General features: G+C 36.5%; 1 protein-coding gene across 1 annotated transcript in view; it reads right to left on the minus strand.

The window, feature by feature from the left end:
- ITGAE (integrin subunit alpha E) overlaps positions 1-21,962 on the minus strand; it is a 1,198,231-nt gene that overhangs the window by 827,757 nt on the left and 348,512 nt on the right. The window contains exons 9-10 of the mRNA XM_044054873.1: positions 17,657-17,808; positions 9,744-9,894 (exon numbers count right to left, since the gene is read on the minus strand). Of these exons, the coding sequence (XP_043910808.1) occupies positions 9,744-9,894; positions 17,657-17,808 (303 nt within the window). The remainder of the gene's footprint in view (positions 1-9,743; positions 9,895-17,656; positions 17,809-21,962) is intronic.

The following is a 21,962-nucleotide window of genomic DNA, read 5'->3' on the forward strand; positions in this document are numbered from 1 at the left end:
GTAAATAATGAGGATTTCTGATCCAGCGAAATTTGCCAAAATGAAGTTTTTGCATCTAAGACTGAAAAAATAGTGGCATTTGGCATGAGAGCTGCTACCTCTTCTTCTGTGAGCATTGGATGATGATGTATTAAGTGCTTTGCTTAAATCTCTGGGATCATATCTCTCAACCTGGAAACATCAAAAACCTGGACAAAGACCCATGAAAAGAAGGTACAACTGGCCAAAAATCGGGACACTTATTAACATAAAATGTGCGTATATAATTGTGTGACCTCACCCACTCTAGTGGAATTGTGAGATGCCAACATAAAGATTGAAGTCATTAAATAATAAATAATACCAGTCCAGACAGCTCATGTCCCACAGAAAATACATCATAATGCAAAACTGGTTATTCTAGCAATTATCGGAGTTTACAGGAGCAATATTTTAATCTGTCCCTAAACAAACTCCTCGAAGTCAGATAGGTTACAGCCAGCATCGCCAGAGTTTCATACTTCTTACTGTTCACAGAATGCATCATATTCAGGAATGATTCAAAACCTGTTCTTCTATAAACCATTATTAAGTGAATAAAAGTAGCATTTAAATATTGTCCCTGATTTGAGGTCTTTCTTTCCTGAATGTTTCTGGCATGGTCCTGAATTCCTGTGTAAAGAAGTTGAAAGGCATATAAGCACACACATTATAAGAAATTTAGATGACCTCCAATTCATCCACAGGACCATATGGAAATTCTAGAGGGAACCATAGCACTAAATGAAAAATCAACCCAACAAACACAAAGAGGGCATGCAGATTCCACATGGCATGCAAGTAAAGCTAATTAATTACAGAGCTACACTACATACAGTTAAAAAAAAAACTGAAATCTGCTCAATAAATGTTACATTAAAAATAAATACATACGCAAAGTTAACAATTTCGGAGACTGTTGAGGTATCTTCTGCACTTCGTCCACAAATGTGCAATTTGGTAAACTGACTGTGCACATGTTTTCAAGCAGACCAGACACAGATACTACAATATTTTCAAACATGAAAAGTGAGACAGCCCAGCATGCTTGCCACTAACTCTAGTATTGCTTTAATCTGAAGGTTTGTTTATTAAAATATATACACTTGTTTTTCATTGCCTTCACTCTGCAAAAATAGTTTCTGTTTAGTCCTTCAGACAACACTTCGAACTTCATGAATCTTATTACTGGTACTACAGTGACAGTCACGTTAATATGAAGTAAGCCTTCATAAGCTACCTCTTCTAATGATTCACTTAGCATCACTCCAGACATGTGCCCAGTTTCTCAGTAAAATGAGATCCTTGTTAGAAAAAATAAGCTTAATGAGCAGTTTTGCGCCAACATCTGAGCTGCAGTGGGCTCCTTTTGTCAGAGGAGGAGCACTCACACACTAAGCAAAGAAAAAGAAAGATTGCAAACATCCAAGCTCATTTTTGCACCACCTCCCCTCATGCTTGGCGCCCAATCAGTGCCCAACGGCAGAACATTTGTTGTGAATGAGAGGTTTAGGGAAAGTCAAACTTGTGTAGCGTTTTCCTACTCCCAAGTCCTTAGAGGTCTGTTTATTTACCAGATTGTTTGCATTATACGTATCCAGTGATGTGACTGTTTACATAAGAGAATATATTTATCTTATATCAACACATAAAGCAATAAAATAATAAAGCAACATAACAAGCTACTCTATTTCCCCAAAATGTGCTGCATGTCTCTTATACCCTTGGTACACTCTGCACGTAACCCTATAGCTGCTTTGATATTCATCAGATAAGAGGATTGTGCACTTTTCTCCAACTCTCTCTGGCCCTTACTAACCCCAAGAAAACTTCCTTACCTACACATTTTATGAGGAACAGACCAAATATATGAGGCAAAAATCTCCACATTCTGTGAAAATCTGTACCATTGAGAGGTATGATAAAACAGATCTATTTAAATGATCTGAAGGATTATCAGAGCCAATGGAAACCATCAGGTTTAACTCTGTCAAGAGATTCATCAAGACCATTTTTTTTTTTTTTTTTTTTTACAAAAGCAAGTCTGGCCTGCATGCCCACCCGCATGTATCAATATAACTGGCTGGTTATATTTTAAAGGTTTAGCACATAATCTCTGTTACCTCTTGTCTTGTTAACTGAATGATACTACTATACACAGGCATTTATAATGCTGCCAAGCCTTTAAAAAATATGAAGACAGTTGGCTCCTAGGGGGGTCTTTAGCACTGTAAATATTCACTAAATAGCCAATGAAGAGCAGAAGGGGCAAGGATAGAAGCTGATCTATTCGGATATAAGAGGGAGTGATCTAAATAATAGGTTGAAAGTGGCAGAGAGTAAATGGATTATTCGGTTGCTGGAATAATAAATCGTCTTTTATCATGGCTTAATTACAAAGTGGTCTGCCACTGTTTCATGGTCACTGTAATGTATTCGATCAGTGGAGGGTATAGCCTACAAATTTTTATGCACTCTTTTATCCATGAATGTGGAATACTATCAAATACTTTTTTTATAGTCAATCCATGCCATACTTAGATTCTTCCCCTTTTTACAGTTCTCCACTATGACTTTATTTAACAACAAATGATCCTTTGTTCCATATGACTTTCTTTTATTACCCTTTTGTTCTACTGCCATAATTGTGTGCTCTTCTAAATGACTATAAACTCTGTCAGTATCAGTTCCAGTCTATAGTCTATACGTCATCAGAAGGCAAGTTATTGGTCTATAGTTTTTAGGGTAGCTTACAGGTTTACTCTTAAGTAGGAGCATTGCTTTTCCTGTTGTTAACCAGGTTGGTGTCTGTTCAGGGTGCGCATATAAATAGTTCTTACTCATAGCTAAATCTTCATGCAAAGATGTTAATACTTTTAACCAGAAGTTAGGTACTGCATCTGGGCCTGGGGTTTTCCAATCAGAGGATTTTCTTAACTTTGTTTCAATCTCTCTGGCTGTTACTTCATCCCATTTCATATCCTGTACATTTAAACGTCTTATTCTTTGTTTTACTTCAGTCCATTTAGCATCTTTGTTATGTTCCACAGGATCTTCATAAATACTTCTCCAAAATGTATCTATTTCTTCTTTTTTTGGTGGTCTTTCAATTCATTTTACCTTGTTTCCCAATTATCTGTAAAACTTTTTTGGGTCATCAACAAATTGGTTATTTTGATCTGCATATCTTCTAAGTTTTTTGCCTGTGCTGAGATTTTTAGTTTATTATTTGCGATAGTGCATGGTAGATCCTGGTCTGTTCTAATACAGCATATTGCTTTTATTACATCTATCTTTCTTAGTATTTTTGTTGATCTGTTCCCTCTTCTATATTCTTCTAACAGTGACACTTATTCCCTTAATTGCTTTATAGTTTTCTCTATTCGATACTTAAATGATGGTGCTTGATTTCTCCCCTACCTTTCCCTTACTACCCTGTGTTCTTGTGGTAGAACTTTAGTTATTAATTTAGCTGCACAGTACTATATCCTGTTTACTTCTACTATATCGCATGGATCTCTATGAACAGTCCTAATTACTGTATTCATTTGTTTTATCAGACTTCTGACTTTTGGGGTTTTATTGACCTTCTGCAGTATATTTCTTTCACTGATACAGCATCTTCCTGTGGCACATTCTCTTCAATTTCATCCTGTGCCATCCATTGCTCTGTCACATAGAAACTCAATGTCCTATCACTCCTCAACATTGACTGCATCAGAGTTTCAACAGTTTCCTGTTCCTTCCCTTCCTGTCCAGCTTCAAGTGAACATTTATACTGGTTTCCTGTGGAAGGCTCCAAAATATCTTCATATGGCACTTGACCAATTGCTTCCTGTTCCACTGGTTTCCCCTTAATTTGGATATCCATTGCTCTATCCTGTTGTTGTGCTTTCTGAATTAGATTTTCTATACTGAATCCTTAACTTCACAGGTACTCCATAACCTCAGTTTCTATTTCTTTAACTTCTCCATTACTAATCTCCTCTTCTACTTTTCCTCTTTGTCTCCTTATTTTTTGTATTGTAAAGTTTTCCATGTCCAGATCTCTTTGCCTGTATTTCTCTTCAAATAGCTTTGGTGCTGCTCTTTTTGTATTGGTTAGTTTTGCTTGCTCCTTTGTATAAATACTACACCATATTAAATCTCTTCTTCTTTCCCATGTCTATATTTCTTAGTCAGATGCCTCCTGGTCTTCCTGTTTCTCCTTACTTTGGGGACTTGCTCCATCATGCTGTGATGTAACCTGTGTTAGACCTTCTACACCAAACCCTTCACTTCACAGGCACACATAACTTCAACTTCTATTTTTTTAACTTCTACTTTACTAATCTTCTTTTCTACATTCCCTCTTTGTGATATTTTTTATTGTGAAATTTCCATATCAGGATGCCTTTGCCTGTATATCTCTTTGAATATCTTTGTGGCTGCCTTCTTTATATTGATTAATTTGGCTTTCTCCTTTGCATAAATACTGCACCATATCAAATCTCTCTTTCTTTACTATGTCCAAAAATCTCTAGGTTTTGCTGTTTATATTTCCACACTTCCTTAGATGCTTTTTCCAAACAGATCAAAGTTTTTGATCTATATGCTGTTTTTCACAAATCTGTTGTATTAATGAATACAAAGTTGTATTTGAAGCTTCTGACAGTTTTTCGTTTGGAAGTATTTTTCTTTCCTTTAATTTCTCTCTTAATCATTTTGTATATCTTGTGTCTGGAAATTCTGGGCTTTTTGCATAAGAGTAACAATACATAATGTCTTTCTTATCCTCAATAGTCCACTTTATCGTCTTTAAGGCTCTTTTTTTGTGATTTTTGTGGATTGCTACTTCCTTCTACAACAGGGGAGGCATCCTCCCCCTCTGCCTGGCCTGGCCCTGTTGTAGGAATGTCTCCATATTTTGAGGATTCTACACTGTCATTTCTTCCAGACCTGGCACCAGTGTGCCTACCAAGATTGGGCACTTTTTTGTCCCGGATCTTGTGCAACCAGTTATCTTGTTTAATTTTTGACCTAGTTCTGTCCATGATATATACTATATAAATACAGTGTATATATCAGTGTCATCTTGATGAGATTTTGTTTAAAAACAGGGTCTACCTCATGAAGGTACTCGTCAAGACTTGAGGATGAATTCAATTTCAGCAATACTTTTCTCCTTTGCTTGCAGACTTATCATCTCTCCATTCAGACCCCTATAATATACAATACACAATATATACAATATTATTTGTATCTCCCATTGTTAATTTCTCCAAATCTTGGTACAATAAGGGTCATCTGATGAGACTGCAGGAAAGCTTACTGGAAGCCCTGGTTAGTTTAATGTGGACATGCTATTGCCAAATTTGAACAAATGTTTCAGTTATTGCTACTGTAGAGTTTTAATACAGGTAACATCTCTAAAATTGACAATATCATTAGCATATAGCACTAGTTTTCCTGAGGGCAAATAAAAAGGCAGGTTATTGATAAATAGGAAAAATAAAAATAATAACGCAAGACAGATCCTTGTAAGATGCTAGTTTTAAAGGTACTTTGTCAGTAAAATAGGAGATAAACCATTTAGCATAATGTGATTAACCTCCTGAGAAACAGACACTGAGCTGCTGATTTGGAAGCCTGTCTGAGATCAAATGCACTTTCTGCATTGCATTATTACTGGCTCCTCCCCCAGTGCTCCGGTGTTGCTGGGGATGGTCCTGGATATTAAGGGCATTCTGAGGGGTCAGATGCCTGTATTTCTGTTCGTTTTATTTTTTATACACCTTACCCCCTTTTTTCATGCTCCCCACCCCATACCAGATTTGAACATCAGATATTTAAATAGCTTTGATGCTGCTCTTTTTGTATTGATTAGATTTGCTTTCTCGTTTGCATAAATATTATATCATATTAAATCTCTTTTTCTTTCCCATGTCCATATTTCTTCATCAGATGCCTCCTGATCTTCCAGTTTCTCCTTAGTTTGGGAACTTGTTCCATCATGCTGTCTGCCATCTAATCTTCAAATCTGATGAAGTTTCTGCATGTGCAGAATTCTTTAGTGTCAAATTCTATGCATATGTAATTTGCTGCATAGATGCATCTGCCCCCTCTGAAGTAAATGCAATATCAAATTTAAAAATAAGACCCTATGGCTGAACCGATATATAAACAAGCTCTACAACAAAAGAAAAAAAAGCTTGTTGCATATAAAAATAAACGTAACTCTCTAGATGCCAAAAACACTCTAACATTCTTGCTAAATTTAACTCTGGATCCAGATCAAATCAACCAAAGCTGGATTTCAGGTAAAAATAGCCACCCAGACAAAGGACAACTGCAAAGCCTCCTTTAACTATGTTAGGGACCTCAGAAACAATGCTCAGCACTGTGCAGAGGTAATAGTAAAAGTTAATAGTAAATGATATTACACACTAAGATACAGAGGACATAGCCAAACTACTGGTGGATACATAGAAGTCTAAATTCACCCCCCCCCCCAATTCCAGGACCACATACCAGCATCCACACCCCTCCTCAAATCTCCCAAGAACAAGTCCTCAAAGGACTATCCATGGCCATGAACATTGCTTCTATGGGGCCAGATAATATTCCAGGATACCTACTGACCAATCTGAAATAGGACCTGTCAATCCCCCCCCCTTCCAAAGAGGCTATTCAGTATCAGCTTCCAAAAGGGCTTTGTGTCAGATGAATAGTGAACAGCAACAGTCATTCCCCTGTACAAAGGTGGAGCATCAATGGACACAAGTAATTTCAGACCCATAAGTCTGATCAGCCTCATTTGTAAGGCAAAAGTAATGATCATTATGAAATTAATAAATAGGGACGTAGACAACCTACAAACTCTTGACTCCAGCCAGTTTATTTTTTCAAAGGTAAATCCTGCCAACTTATGCAGATTGACTTTCTTGAGAAGGTTACTAATGCAATGGATGAGGGAGAATTGGTACACATCACATATCTAGACCTTACCAAAGTATTCAGCATCCTCCTACACTCAAGTATGTCGAGAAACTCACCCAAATAAATATATATATCTATATAACAAACTGGCTCACTAACAAAACCAAAGAAATTTGGGTAAGTGGCATGATCACTTCCAAAAGACCTGTCACTAACAGTGTACCTTAAAGCTCAGTCATTCAGTCACTCCTCTTTGGCATTTATTTTACTGTTAAGGGTTTATGGCTGACCAGGTTACAGATGGCTGTAAACTTGGTACCATCATAAACTCTCCAGAAGACACAAAGATTCTCTTAAAGGGCTTTCCAAAACAAATAGCTGGAGTCAAAACCTTGGCCAAAACCTAAATGCCAAAAATATATAATAGAATCCTTCAGCAAGCACTATTACTTGAAACAGTAGTTAGAGACCTGGGAAGCTATGTTGACAAGGTGTCCTTTGATCTTCATGTTTCTTGCATAACTTATTAGTAAGGGTATGGTGTCCAGGTCAAGTGATGCAAACAGTCCACTGAATCCGGCACCTACTAGGCTGATTGTTGAGTATAATGCCCCCTTTGGTATGTACCATTCCAAACACATGACACAACTTGAATGATCACAATGCTTTCTCACCAAGAAAATCAAGGGCCTAAATCATAAAAGCTACACTGACCATCTCAAAGCCCTGTCCTTCTTCTCATTATTTTACAGGCTACTGAGGGACTATCATGGCATTGATTATAAAGCCTCAGCCAACTCCATCCTTCCAGACCTACTGCACATTCACGAGTCCAATGGCGGCATAAACATGCACTCAAGAGATCTTAATCTCTTCTGCAATACAAACAGAACATGTTAGTGGGACAGATAGGTATCAGAGAAAATAGCAGTTCTCTGAAATTGTCTTTCTCTGCACACAAAGAAAAATATGTCTCTTACTCTATTTAAGCATAGTCTGGATGAATATATGGAAAGCCACAAGTTCATTCTGGTTTGGCACTTTTACCCCTTATGGACATGGGTAACATGAAAATGTTTGCCTGGCTCTAGGCTATTCATACTTAAAATACAAGGGTGCTTGAGTATTTGTACTTAAAACACAAGGCACCTTTGTTCCTTTTTAATAGGGTAACATGTAAATATCTGCCTGGCTCTGAGCTATTTGTACTTAAAATACAAGCACCTTTAGTTGTTGTTGTGTCCTTCGGCTTTTCCCGGTTAGGGGTCGCCACAGCGGAACTCCGGTCTGCTAATGATTGGCAGTTGATGATTTTTACGTGCTGAGTTGCCGGCCCTAACACACAACCTTCAATGAAGGTACGCCCATTCACACATGTCTCCACAGTAGACGCTCTAGCTGAGAATCGAACGGGACAACGTCTTGCTGTGAGGCGACAACGCTACCGCAGTACCACTACCGCTAGCACCTTTAGTATTCGTACATAAAACTCAAAGGCTATAAATTTCTTGGAAATGCACAACTAGGCTTATAAGGATCCTTCTAGATCAATAGCTTAGTAAGTATAGCTGAATGGACTACTACAGCCATTTCTAATCAAGCTATGCTGACTGATTACCACCTTGAGCTATACTTTATAACCGTTTGCCTTTCATGCTATCCTTTTTAATTCAATATATGTCCTTGTTGTTCTACTTACATGTAACCTTTTTATGTATAGTTTTTGTAAGTTGCTGCAGCCTTTTTCACTCAGGAATAGTCCATGACTGAAAAGGGTCAATGGACGTAATCCTCTTATCTGGTTAACACAGAATAAACAAACAAGCAAGCATGTAAGTGCAATTCACTGAGGTACAGAAGGCTGCTGTTATGTTATTCAGTAGATGCTAACTCCATGTCACACCTCAAAAAAAAAAAAAAATAATAAAAAATGCTCTCCCAAGTAAGAGGTGTCTAAACTAATTTGTTGACTGACTAGAACTGTACATCATATCTTTCAATTATTATGATGCACAGCATATAGAAACTGTTAACTCTTTGAATGTCTGGTACTGTTCCCAGTTCTATATAATGCATTTATGATTTTAATATGGCACCTCCACTGCAAATCATTACAATTTTAAAACATATGACCTAGTGTAGCACTGTCTCCTTTAACAAGAAAAAGCTTAAACACTTTTCAAGCCATCACATTTCAGTCTGACTTCCACATTCTAAATGAATACTGCAGGCATTCAGCTTTGTTGCTGGTTATGTTTTACCCTTTTTAACAGAAGCCTGATAACTAATCAGAGAATGCTCTACAAGCACCTACGACACCTAAATATGCAAATATAATTTCATGTCACTTACATCGAAACTCTGTATGTCACAGATGCTTTGTATTTACAATGATTGAGATAAAAATTAGATATGCTTTATGCATTTTATGGTTATGATTCTAGCTTTGTAAGGTTGATAAGGAATTATGAGCATATGGAATGAAGGTAGCTTTGGGCATCGGGCTGGCAACTCGGCACTGTAAAAATCCACTGCCAATCATTAGAGGATGGGAGTTCCGCTGTGGCGACCCCAAACTGAGAAAAGCCGAAAGACTTACTTATGAAATTAAGGTAGCTGGATTCCAAGTGAGTTTCTTACAGCTGTCATCAAGGTAACCTTTATTCACTATGACCTTTTAATAAGATACTTAAGAAGTAACACAAAAGATACATTCTGACATCTTAGTTCCTAGTTTTCAATTTTTTAAAGTGCTATTTTAAAACCTTGAACAATATTTCAGTTTAACAAGCAAGATTGAAACATACCCCAATAAAAAATCGTTGAATGGCAGCCATTTGAGGGGAGTCAACCACATGTAACAAATTCACAGGATCCCCAGGGATGATTCCATCACTCAAAACAATCATCGTTTTTGTAGCATTCTCTCTGGATCCACTTTCTCCAGTTAAGATATCTCTGAAAAGAAGTAAAAAGTAGATTATTTGTTCAGTAAGGTATCATGCATGCAATATTGACTATTTACTTACTTATTAATTCTGTTCTATACCTCTTCCAAACATATAAAAAACAAATGACACCAGAAAGTCTGTTTAAAAAATAGCGGCACTGACGGAGCTACCTGCTTCCCAGTAAAATAAAAAATGTAGTTCGCTAGCATCGGGTAGCAGGTTGGAAAATAGTGAAATAAACACTTTCCTTAAGCCCACTTTTTAGATTTTCTGTCTGCTTTATGTTGTGTATTTTAAACGATTTCTCTGCCTGCCTTTTTTGGTAAATAACAAGTCTATAGGTAATATAAGAATCTCTTGGATTTTCTTAGTTTCCCCAAAGTAAACATACATGTGACAAGTTCATTATCTTCTCCCTTGAACTATTAACATCCATAATTCTATTTCAGATGTTCTAAACTAACTTTTATGAAGCTTTCTGAAAAATGTGTATTTTATTATCGTGCTTTAGTGATACCATAAGAAATATTGTTTTTATTCTCTGAACTTATATTCCACCTTTATACTGACCATCCAACTTTTCAAGGATTAAGTAAACTGTAAACCTTTTGAGAATACATTAACTTAAAGAAACACATACGCCGTCTTAAAGTGCAACATTTACAGACATGTGAGTATATGCCTCAGCTTTCATTACGCTCTGCATGCTTGTCTTTTCCTAATTCAACCAAGTTTTACAATGAGCTAAATGCACTGATGCAGTATCCACTAAGGTGCAATTACGGTTGCAGGTCCAACATACAGCAGTGGTAAAACGGAAGCTACTAACTTGTGAAAGTCAATTGATTTTCAGGTGTTTTACATATGGCATCATTTCATCTTAGTAAGGAAATAAATTGGGCTTATTTATGAGTCATTCATCTTACTGCAACATTACTTTCCCTGTTGACTCTGTCTTTACCTGTTTTATTGGTAAATGGCAATGTCTTCACATAGAGAATTGATGTGTTTGAGTATATCTAAACAACATTTATTCTTGCCCATGTCAGGCTTCTTTGCTGATGATGTCAGTGTGAGCTAAATAAAAATTGTATACTTGCTATTCATTTCCATTATTTTGTTATATTGTTGTTCAGTTTCTAGTATATACTTTTCATTTTGTTTTATTGATTGTCTTTTGCTGATATGAATTTGAAAGTTAGAAATTATATGGAAAATGATATACCTAAAGTATTGAGAATGCTCTTACCTTATAACCTAAATTTGGAATTCAAGTGAAAATACAGTGATGACAACAGCATTTGGACAATGTTACTTCATTGAGAGTGGGCTCACAAAATGTACTGCTATCTGCAGTAATCAAATAGTTGGTCAACTAGCTAAAATTATGAACAATGAAAGCTTCATGGCAAGGAAGTCAGGGTGAGTTTAATAATAAGTGTGTATTTGCTATTCCATCTTTCTTTTGTTTTTGCTATTTTGTTGTTTGGTATCTAATATGTTTACCTTTTTATTTTATTATCTGTGTTTTACTATATTTCATTACTTGTATGTTAAAAGGTATGCATACTGGTAAAGGTTAGAAAAACACAGCATTGTGTGTTATTTCTAACCTCAAAATGTTACATTTCAGAATAGAATTGCATCTTTGCACCACTAATGTGCCGAAACAATACGCTCAGCTACTGCTGTAACATGGATGAAATAATCTTAGTAGAAGCTTTTAAGGTATGCAAGAGCTTAACTAAGAAGACGCAGAGTGTGCAGACTGTACACCTTCCATCATTAAAACTGGGAAAATGTTACTGCACCTAGAGAATTGTGGGTGAACACAGTACATACCACCAAAGGGAAACCTGGCTTAGGAAGCTACATAAATAGTTCACAAAGTAGCAGTTCTGTCACTCAAGAATAAAAGCCTACAAAATGCATTTGCTTGTAAATAGAATGTTGACCATGCAAAAGAGAATGTCTTGGTTCCTCACCAGAACTCAGACCTGCACCTAATGGCATTAATAGCAACTCTCATGAACTTTCAAAGGATTAGATGAAGGACTAAAAGGTACTACAAGAGGTATGATTCTAATAACTTTATGTAAAAGTAGAAAATACATATATATCAACCACTGACACACAAATCATAGGACAGTACAGTTTTTGGCAACTGCAAATGAAAGATTAAGGATCCCCTTAATCATTTTGTGTATTGATAAATTATCAAAAACTCAAATACCACTTATAGTGTAGCAGATCCAAAGTAAAATCATTGTGTTAGCAATAAAAATGTTTTTTATTTGAACACTTTCATCAAAATTACTTCTTCAGAAGGTTTACTATCAAAATGTGGAATGGCAATTACGTGAAACCAGGATGGTCGAATGCATGGTTCCCAGTTTCTGTAACGCCGATCTGCAAATGTTTGAATCTACCTTAGAGAATGCTAGTGTGCATTCGCTCATATAAGGCTGACTTTCTAATTGGAGATCGCACTACAGTGGGGATAGGAAAATTTACCCTTTTCCTCACTCTAGTGCGATCTCGGAGTTTGCATATATTATATGCAGGGAGTGGGGGGTGCATGGGGGCTGGTTCCCTGCAAAACGTAAATAGAAAATCACCGGAAGTCAAGGTTACCTGGGTAATGTTAATAATTCTGAATTACAAATAATCGACATTACAGCTGTCATCATTTTCCTGAAATATCTTTTTTATTCTCAGCTAAGTAAATACACAAAGAACTGTGATTTTTGATTTAGCTAGTAAACCCTTCAGAAAACAATACATTGACTCTAAATCTACAGAATTTAAATAGTATACAAACCAATAAAAATTCAAGCCCAATTACAACTCAGTTATGTGTTAAAGTGACCTTAGAGAGAGTTAATATTCTTAACCCCTGAATAAAATGTATATAAAAATATATATGTGTGTGTGTGTGTGTGTGTGTGTGTATATATATATACATATATATATATATATATATATATATATATATATATACACACACACACACATATACATACATATATATATATATATACATGTGTGTGTGTGTGTGTGTGTGTGTGTGTGTGTGTGTGTGTGTGTGTGTGTGTGTGTGTGTGTATATATATATATATATATATATATATATATATATATATATATATATATATATATAAAATATATAGCCTTTCACTCTTGATCCTAAACGGTGAACAGATTTCTACGTGTAGTCAGTGGTGCAGCTAGCTCTAAAAAGAGCTGTTTTAGCCCTGTGGGCAGCTGGAGCTCTATATAGAGCTGTTACAGATCTCTATGAGCTCTGAGAAGAGCTGTTTTGTGTTTAGAATGCCCAACTGTTTTGTTTGGTTCACCCAAGTTGTGTCTGTGCCCGGGCTGGTCTTACAGCTGATGAGAGATTTCTGTGAGTCTGAGAAGGAGAAGTTGTGTGTTGTTTTGAATGCCTCAGGTTGGTAGTGGTGGCTCTAATAATTTGTTTTTTTTTTTGTTTTGTCTCTTGTGTGTTGCTCTGCTTACCAGATGAGCTGCAGATCTCTCTGAGCTCTGAGAAGAAAGTGTTTTGTGAGACTGTGAGTCTGGAGCTGTGCTGTTGGTATAAGGGATCCATCCACGGAGAGCTGGAAGAGTTGAAAAGAGCTGGGACAATGGGTGGCCTGCTGCTGTGCTGTTTGTGTTCCCAGCTGTTCTGTGCCTGTGTTGTGTTCGATCTTCTTTTCTTCTTTCTGAACAGATTTTGCTTTTCTTTTGTATGTAAGTCCTAAAAGGACAGTAAGTTAATGTATCAGAAAGTTACTATATGTAATGACTCCCTGATGAAGGGAGAGCAGCAGACACCTCTTCTATCTGCCCCCCAGCCGGACACAGCAGAATCTTTCTCAGAACCAAGCTTGCTTCCATTGTTTCACAGATGGTAGTGGGCAATCTAAATTTAGAACTATAGTCAGTAACCCCATAGTTTTACAGTTCAATTTTAATTTTAAATTTAATTTTAAATTTAATTTTAATTTTTTATTTTTTATATTTATTTATTATTTATTATTTTTATATTTTGGTTACATTTACATTTAAATTTAAGTTTTAGTACAGCAGCCCTTGGGGGGAGACAAAATAGCTCGCTTTAGGACTCACATAGCAGAAAGAAACCAAGATCTGTTTCAGAAGGACACAACGGAGATCGACACCACTGCAGACACAAGACACAAGAGCATACACCTATTTTTCTGGAGATATATATATATATATATATACATACACGTTTTATATATATATTATATATATATAATATACATATATACATATATATATATATATATATATATAATATATACACCCTAAAATATATACTAAAATCTTTCTTGCTAACCTTCAGTCTTTTGTCTTTTAAAAAACATTTTATATTTATAGTTTCATTAAAACCAGGGAACTTATCTACATTTAACCTAGCCTGCCATTCGGCTTCACAAATCTCCAACCTATTTTTATAATATCCCCCTCTCGTATCATAAGGAGCGTATTCAATAACATAAAACAAAAGCTTTCTGTACTTATCACAGTTAGTGTGTTTATATAAAGGATTGTTTGCATTTTTTACTTTTATAGCACATATATATTTTTTAATTCTTTTTCCTAAGCCCAGGTTGTCATCCCAACATAAAATGCTTGACATCCAAGTACATCCCTATATATACTATCTCTGTGGATTTGCAACTAAATATTTCTGAAACTTGTATAGTGTATTTAACATGATATAGACATATACAAGGACTTTCATAGATGAATCTGCAAACCTTGTAGGTTCCACACTTAAACAAAAGTACAAAAAGGCCTTGTAGTTTGCCATGTGATAGAGAATGATCTTAGGAGCTCCCTCCTGGGGAGACACAAGGAGACATTGTGGAGCTTACTGTTTATGTCTTCAAAGAGGGCAATGCCCTAGCATTAAGAAGCATTATACAGCAAAAAGAAGGATACCTAAATTCAATGTTAAAAAAATTGGCTAGTACATTGGTGCTATTTTAGTGGGGTCCAGTGTATGTCTGCATAACATGAAATGGTCAATAGATGCACCTGCTTTGCCAGGGATGGCCTGCGTCTTTCACCCCTTAGCTTTGCATACCACTGAAACTGTTACTATTCCCACAGTGCCTTTTTTAGGTAAAGATCACCCGATGGACATCCCAAAATAGCAAATTCCAATCTGGATACTATCGAAGTGGTAGTGCTAAATGCCAGAAGCCTAATTAATAAGATATCTAAATGTGAAGCTTTCTTTCAGCATTTGCATAATTACAGAAATCTAGTTCCAATGTAATGATAGCACTCCCTGCTCTCCAGGGAACAATACCCATCATACATTCAGATCCACTGGCAATTGCTGGGAACTATCCGTAGTGCTTATTTGTAACCTCATTGTCTTTCACCAGCTTCCGCGTAATACAAATCTACAACTAAAGTCCTAGTTGCACTGAATAAAATTAATTATCTAATTATTTCAGCTATAGATTCCCATATATGACCCCTTCAGGACATGCAGAATACCGTAAAATCAGTTAGAAAATGTAACTGTTGAATGAAATACCTTTTATTTTGGATAACCTAAAGTATCTGCTCATAAACTTTCAAAAATATTTTATCAACCACAAATATACCCATACTTTTCTGGGGTTCACTTGACCAAACTGCCCCCCCCTCCACCAGCTGTGTTAATCATCTTGATCTTGTCTTCACAAACATTGCTCCCAGTTGTGCCACCTAGTTTGTTACTCCCTCCCTAGTTAAATAAAACCACCTCGCTGTGATCTTCTCTATAAAAATTCTTTGTTACCCCGATAACTCTTCTACATTCAGAGATTAGTCTAAAACCAACTAGTCACTATTTATTAATCTTATTGAAAATTGTAAATGGTAGAGCTCCCCAGCAAGCTGTATAACTGAGGCTGCTGACTACAGCTCTTAATTCTACTCCTTCTTGGATAGATGCAGTGAGGCATCCACTTCCACATCAACAAACTATAATAAAAATAAAAAGGTCATGGCAGTCAGTAAAAGATGTATTCATTTATGTATTTATCATTTGTTTAACGGGAAAGTCCAACTGGACCAGGTCCTTTTTCAGCGGAGGCCCAGGGAGAAAAGCTCCACAAGTAACAGTAAATTTTAGTTGCACACTTTACAATAATTAATAAAGTATAAAGTAAACAAAGCATAGTATAAATAAGAAAATACAAATTTGTTCCATCTTGACAACAAAACCTAGGCTTTGAACATAGCTAGTACTATTTGTAAAGCATGACTTATGTCAAGATATAAGGTTAAGACAGGTCGGTAGGAATAAAGGAATAAAGGATTAAACACTGGGGAAGAAGTTGGATATGGTTGGGGTATACTGTGATGTTTCAGAGCATTCATGAGGGGCTAGTACAGGAACATAGCCACTTATTTTTTAGATAAGCTTTAAGTGATGGCTTAAAGTGGTTAGTGGATGAGATTGAGAGAATAGATTTAGGAAGGGAGTTCCATATACGAGATATATAGTTGGAAAATAAAGATTCTCCTGCAGTGTTGTTGGCCTTGGAGACGGTGAGTAAGTTCTTATTAAGATGTCTACTTCATTATTATAAAAGGAATTTAAAACTCTAAGTAACCTTCTCAAACGCACTATTATGAAATCAAGGAAATGTAAGGCCAACTCTAAACTTAGGGCTGTAACTTATTCACATGACAACCATAAGATCTAAAGTTTCAGTTTGCTTAGCTACTCTAATAAACTAAAGCTTGTCTGTCTACTCAGTGTGATATAAACTCCTTCACCTAAATAGAACAAGTGGTAACACAAACACCCACTCTAGAGAGCAAATCCTATATTACCACATCAATGACATCAGATGGCATAACAGATACTTAATCCAAAATATCCCCCCATATTTGGAATAGGCTGCCTTTACTTATTAAGCAGGGTATTTCCCTATCAACCTTTAAAAAACAATCTGGATGGTTAGATGGGTGGTGACAAACTTTCACTGGGGATACGTGGGTAAGGTTTACTTAATGGATGACATTGTTAGTCTCCCACCAGTATTGGGTGACATGGCTGAGCTTTCTGATGATATCCTTGACTGTGAGTTTGGTAAGAAGCTAAGAACCTGTGAACAAGTCAAGCTCAAACAGCAGTGATAAAGTACTCATTGTCAGGATATACATATAATTTGTGCCTTTCCTTTCACTTTACAATGACAAAACATGAATACCACAGTGACACTTTCACATCTAATACCATTATGAACCTAGAGTATGACTCTTGGGACAGACTAAGAAAACAGTAAAGAAATAATCTTCATGCTTTGTCTTATAGAGGTAACATCTCTGAGTTTTCCTATTTTGTATATTCACAAGTATGGCATAAACACAGAAGATGACAGAAGCTTTAGGCAGACAAGTACAGAGTTCATTCAGCATAGTCTAAAGCGAAGCAGATAGATAAACAGAATCTGCAATCAGGCTCAAAGTCATTAGTTGTCAAAATAAGCACAGATATTCAGATTGTAAAAATAGATAGACAAATAGAAATGTACTTTTGCAGAAAGTGAGGCAGATACAGACAGCTAGATAGGTTGGCAGACAGAATGGCATGCAGACAGGTCAAAGCATCTATAGACAAACACAGAGACAGAATGTCAGGAAATTAGAAAAAAAAAAAAGACATCACAAACAAAGAAACATAAATCCTGAGGCTGCTAGAGCAGTCCTGTTGAGTTTCATATACTTACATGGCCTGCTTTATAGCAGAAGCTGTCTTTGCCAGTCCATGCAGCTGAGAGATACTCCGGACTCTTTCAATGGCTTGGAGTGTGTTCTGACTTTCCTGTAAACTCAGCTCTGTCTGGATTTTAGACCCATGCTGCACAAATGCAAAAGCACACTATAATAAAAGACAAAATAAAGCAAGTTAGTTGTGATCTTGTTATAGCAACAACATTCACAATTAAGACTTTTTTAAACAGCGTAAGTATTTATGTTCCCTTTGCTTGGCCAGGACATGGGACCTTAATTTTCCTCGAAGTATTATCTGTCATAGTTGCCAAATAGGTTTCTGCCTTTTATGGGATCACTGCTATGTGCTGGCTAGTCAAACTAACTTATAAAGCACCTTCCAACAACCAATGGCATAATAAATTACAAAATACAGTAAAAACAAGAAAGATGTGAACAAAGAAAGTAGTGAAACTGCATCAATGAGTGCCTGCCTTCCCTATAGTGGCACATAAATCTTTGTACTGTAAGGTCAGGCCTCTTTTCTTCTGCTAGTTATCTCAAATAATACATCATTGTCTGCGGTTATTCATTTCCTGCTTAAGTTACATCAAACGATCGATAGTGGCCAACATTTTTGGAAGTTCCATTATTTCCTGTAATGCTCACCGTGAAGGACAATATTGTGCTTAGATAATACGCTATCTGTTAAATTGTTTTGTACTTGTTTTATATTTAGCATATACATTGTTTTCATATTTTTCAAGCAAAAGCATACTCCCGTCTAATGTTTCAAAGTTGTTGGAGGAAGTATTTCAAAATACAAGTTATATAGGTATTTAATGTCTACACATGTGCACGCATGCACTCACGCACACATACAGACACACACCCAAAGATATAACAGAAATAGACAGATGCAGAAATGACACAGGGTAAAATTCAGAAAAATAACCATTCAGCCTCTTAAAGTGCCAACTGCAGGTAGATCATTTCATGAGATTGCAGACAATGTGATTCAGATATTTTGCCACAATGTGAAAGACCTCATTATCAGCTAATATGCACAAGTCTGAATCTCTCCTTGTTACCTCCAGTGCAAAAAGCCCTTTGTGGCAGTAATTACCTCATTATTCTAATGGGTCACTGGCAAGACTGCCCACTGCAATGCCATGGAAAATCACTGCAGTGGGGCAGTCTCTGAATTGGAAAGGGTTCCTGCACGGGTTGGCAACATATGGAATTCCCCCCAGTCTCTCACACATATACAGAAAATCACACACAAACACAAACAAAAAAAATGACATATAAATAACATCTCACATACACATACAAATCACATCCAGACCACATCTTGCACATATATATATATATATATATATATATATATATATGTTATATTTTTATACACACACACAAACGCGCACATATACACACACACTGACACAGACACACATATTGCTCTAGATTGTTGTAATTATTTGTTTTTTGTCACCCACTACTCATGGCTATCTCACAGTCTCAGTTCATGAAGGGAAAAGGTACTCCCCTTGTAACTGTTGTCAAAGTTATTTGAGTAAGATAATTGCATTTATTTGCATTTATTTATTTATCTTGCTTGCTAACCACAGCTTTCTAAGAGCATCATTTAGTGAAAGCAAAGGAAAAGGTAGGGCTCGGTAACTGATACTGTTACTTGTTTAATTTGTGTTTTTCTTTCTGTTCTTCTTGTTAACTGCACCCTTTTTTAAGAGCCACAGCTAGCAGGGGAAAGAAATGGTGGCTCTTGAAGGATTCAGATACTGCAGATGAATTTTGTGCCATATTAGGCACTCTGTTTTTCACCAGGCATACCCTTTACATTAAAACTTGCTGTGCAAACAAAGCACATGTTCCAAGCCCATTACCAGTAGTAAATCTGGAAGGTCACTGTCAGCTATGAGACACACTTTTCTTTATGGCATAATTTTCTGAAATATAAAAACTTTGATGCATGTAACGCTGAAATTTTAAACATCTTTTATGAAGTGTCAGTTCAGCATAATGTAAGAACAGTAATGCCTATTTTAAGGTTCATTTTTCATTCCATCCAAAATGGATGTCAGAAGAGTATCTGTAGTTACTACTGCAAAAACGGAACAGTGATAAGGACTCAGATAAGTGAATCTTAATGAATTGCTTTCCAGGTTTACTTATAGAAAGCAAGTGCACTAGTAAATCACAAAACTAACTTTTAAAAGCACCTTTCAACAACTCAGGGTTAAAGAAATGTAGAGCAAACAACTTCTCACTGTGTTAGTAAAGCTGTAATGAAGAAGGTTTCTATTAATAAAAAAAACTGCAACAAATTTGCCCATTCAATCCATGGTTGTGGGAGCCAGGATTTCCAAGGAGGGGTGACTACTGCCCCTTTATTCTTGTCCAGGAATCCCCCAAAAGCTCATCTGCTTATGGCTGGCAGTCAGGTAGTCAGCAGCACACTAGCTTGCTGCACCTTCAGGGTGGCCTACACTTTCCCCTGACAGAGAAACCTCTCCCCAGTGGCTCCTCCCTGCTGCACTATATCTACCCTCCAAAGGGAAGCATGCTTCTTCTCTGCTTAAATTACAGTCTTGACAGATACCTAGTGTTATCATTTGTTGCCACCCATGTGGTGAGTCAGAGTCATTCCCCCCGAACCTAGATGGATGAACTGACAGTGGTCATTCACTATCATCCAAAACCCCCACCAGCTTCTACAGGCACCTGAGCTGCTATTCAAACTCAGGTCACCTGTGACATAGGGCTTTATTTATCTATGTCACGGAGTTGTTTGGGCTCTATTCATAAATGCTGGTACACAGTGGTGCAGGTATATTATACAGTATACCCAGATACCAAAGACTAGAACAATTCATAAAGTTCTGTAAAAAAAAAATGAAGCAAAGTCAGGTGTATGGGGTTGCTCCATTGTGTAAGTAACTTAAGAAATGTGGATGTGATCCATTGTGTATGTACTGTACTATGTGTTAAATATCTATGCTAATGATCCCCCAAACTAAGGCACACAAATGTGAATTGCAGCATAGAAGACAAATGCCTTCCATAAATTTATAGTCATCTACAACATCATCAACCTTGACCTAAGCCTGATGGAGTCTGTATTTTTGATATGCACCTTTGATGTATTACCACAGCCCTCACATTTTAAAACTTGAAAATCCAGGTAAATAAATGTATTTATTAATGAGATGGTATAGCATATTTTGAACTTGAGCAAAGTACAGTCAACATGAGCAAACATGCAGTGATGTACTCACCTCCAGTGATGTGGTATTAATGTATTCTTGCCAATGGCTAGGTCCACATCACCAGGTCCCATCATTTGAATGTAAAGCAAATGAACCCAGCTCCACAGGCATGTCTATGGTGCATAAAATCTTTATTGATGTCCCTTGACCATGTCTGCTGACTAACTATATGATGGCAGTACCTACTGCAGGTGTTCCACAAAGCACTGTAGTCAGGGGCAGATAAAGGCAAAGGGCAGAATGCAGCATGACGGGTATGTATAAGGCAATGATATCCTTCACCTCTTGTCACAAGCTGTACATGCATAAAACCAAATATGGATAGTTCATTTGCATCATGCAATATTAACAATACATTGTACACAACTGCAGAGAGGGAACTTCCTACATGACAGTTAGTCACTTCTATGAATAGCTACAAAATCAAGATTATATACAAACTGTGGGACATTCAGTCAATAAATATACACTACTCATGCATCCTAAGGTATTGTTTATTAAAACAAAACATTAAAGGAAAACTGATAAGTTGCATAAATTTGATTTAAGCTGTGAAGACTGGTAGAGATGGGTGAAGGCTGCCAGCCTAGTCGAATAGAATTTGGTACATAATTCTATCATTTGTAAATATGAATGTGAATCACAGGCTTGTTGTCTTAAATGAAAAAAAATGTTGAACTTAAAACAATGCGGCAAAAAGTCAAGCATTTCTTGTTGGTCCTTTGAAATTAAAATTATTTCATGACTGCCTTTGATGTTTACAAGTCGGCTCCAGTCCGGCTAGATGAAGGCTTCCTGCCTATTGTTTTAAGGCTAAAGTTAATGACCAGAATTTACATGTTGAATATCCTTTATTGCTCTAAGTGTAAAAGAATGTAAATGCAGTTTCTGTCAGCCTGGGAACACCAGGAAAGTGTAAAAGATGATGGAATGTTTTAGGAGAACTGCAGTTTCAATTTAAACAGAGAGAACCAGAGATTACTAAGCATTTTGTCTTGATATCCAACTCATCAGCACTCTGCCTGTTGTCTCA

This window comes from Protopterus annectens, chromosome 13.part0 (genome assembly GCF_019279795.1).
Source record: "Protopterus annectens isolate FY-2018-M chromosome 13.part0, PAN1.0, whole genome shotgun sequence".
Classification (NCBI taxonomy): Eukaryota; Metazoa; Chordata; order Ceratodontiformes; family Protopteridae; genus Protopterus; species Protopterus annectens.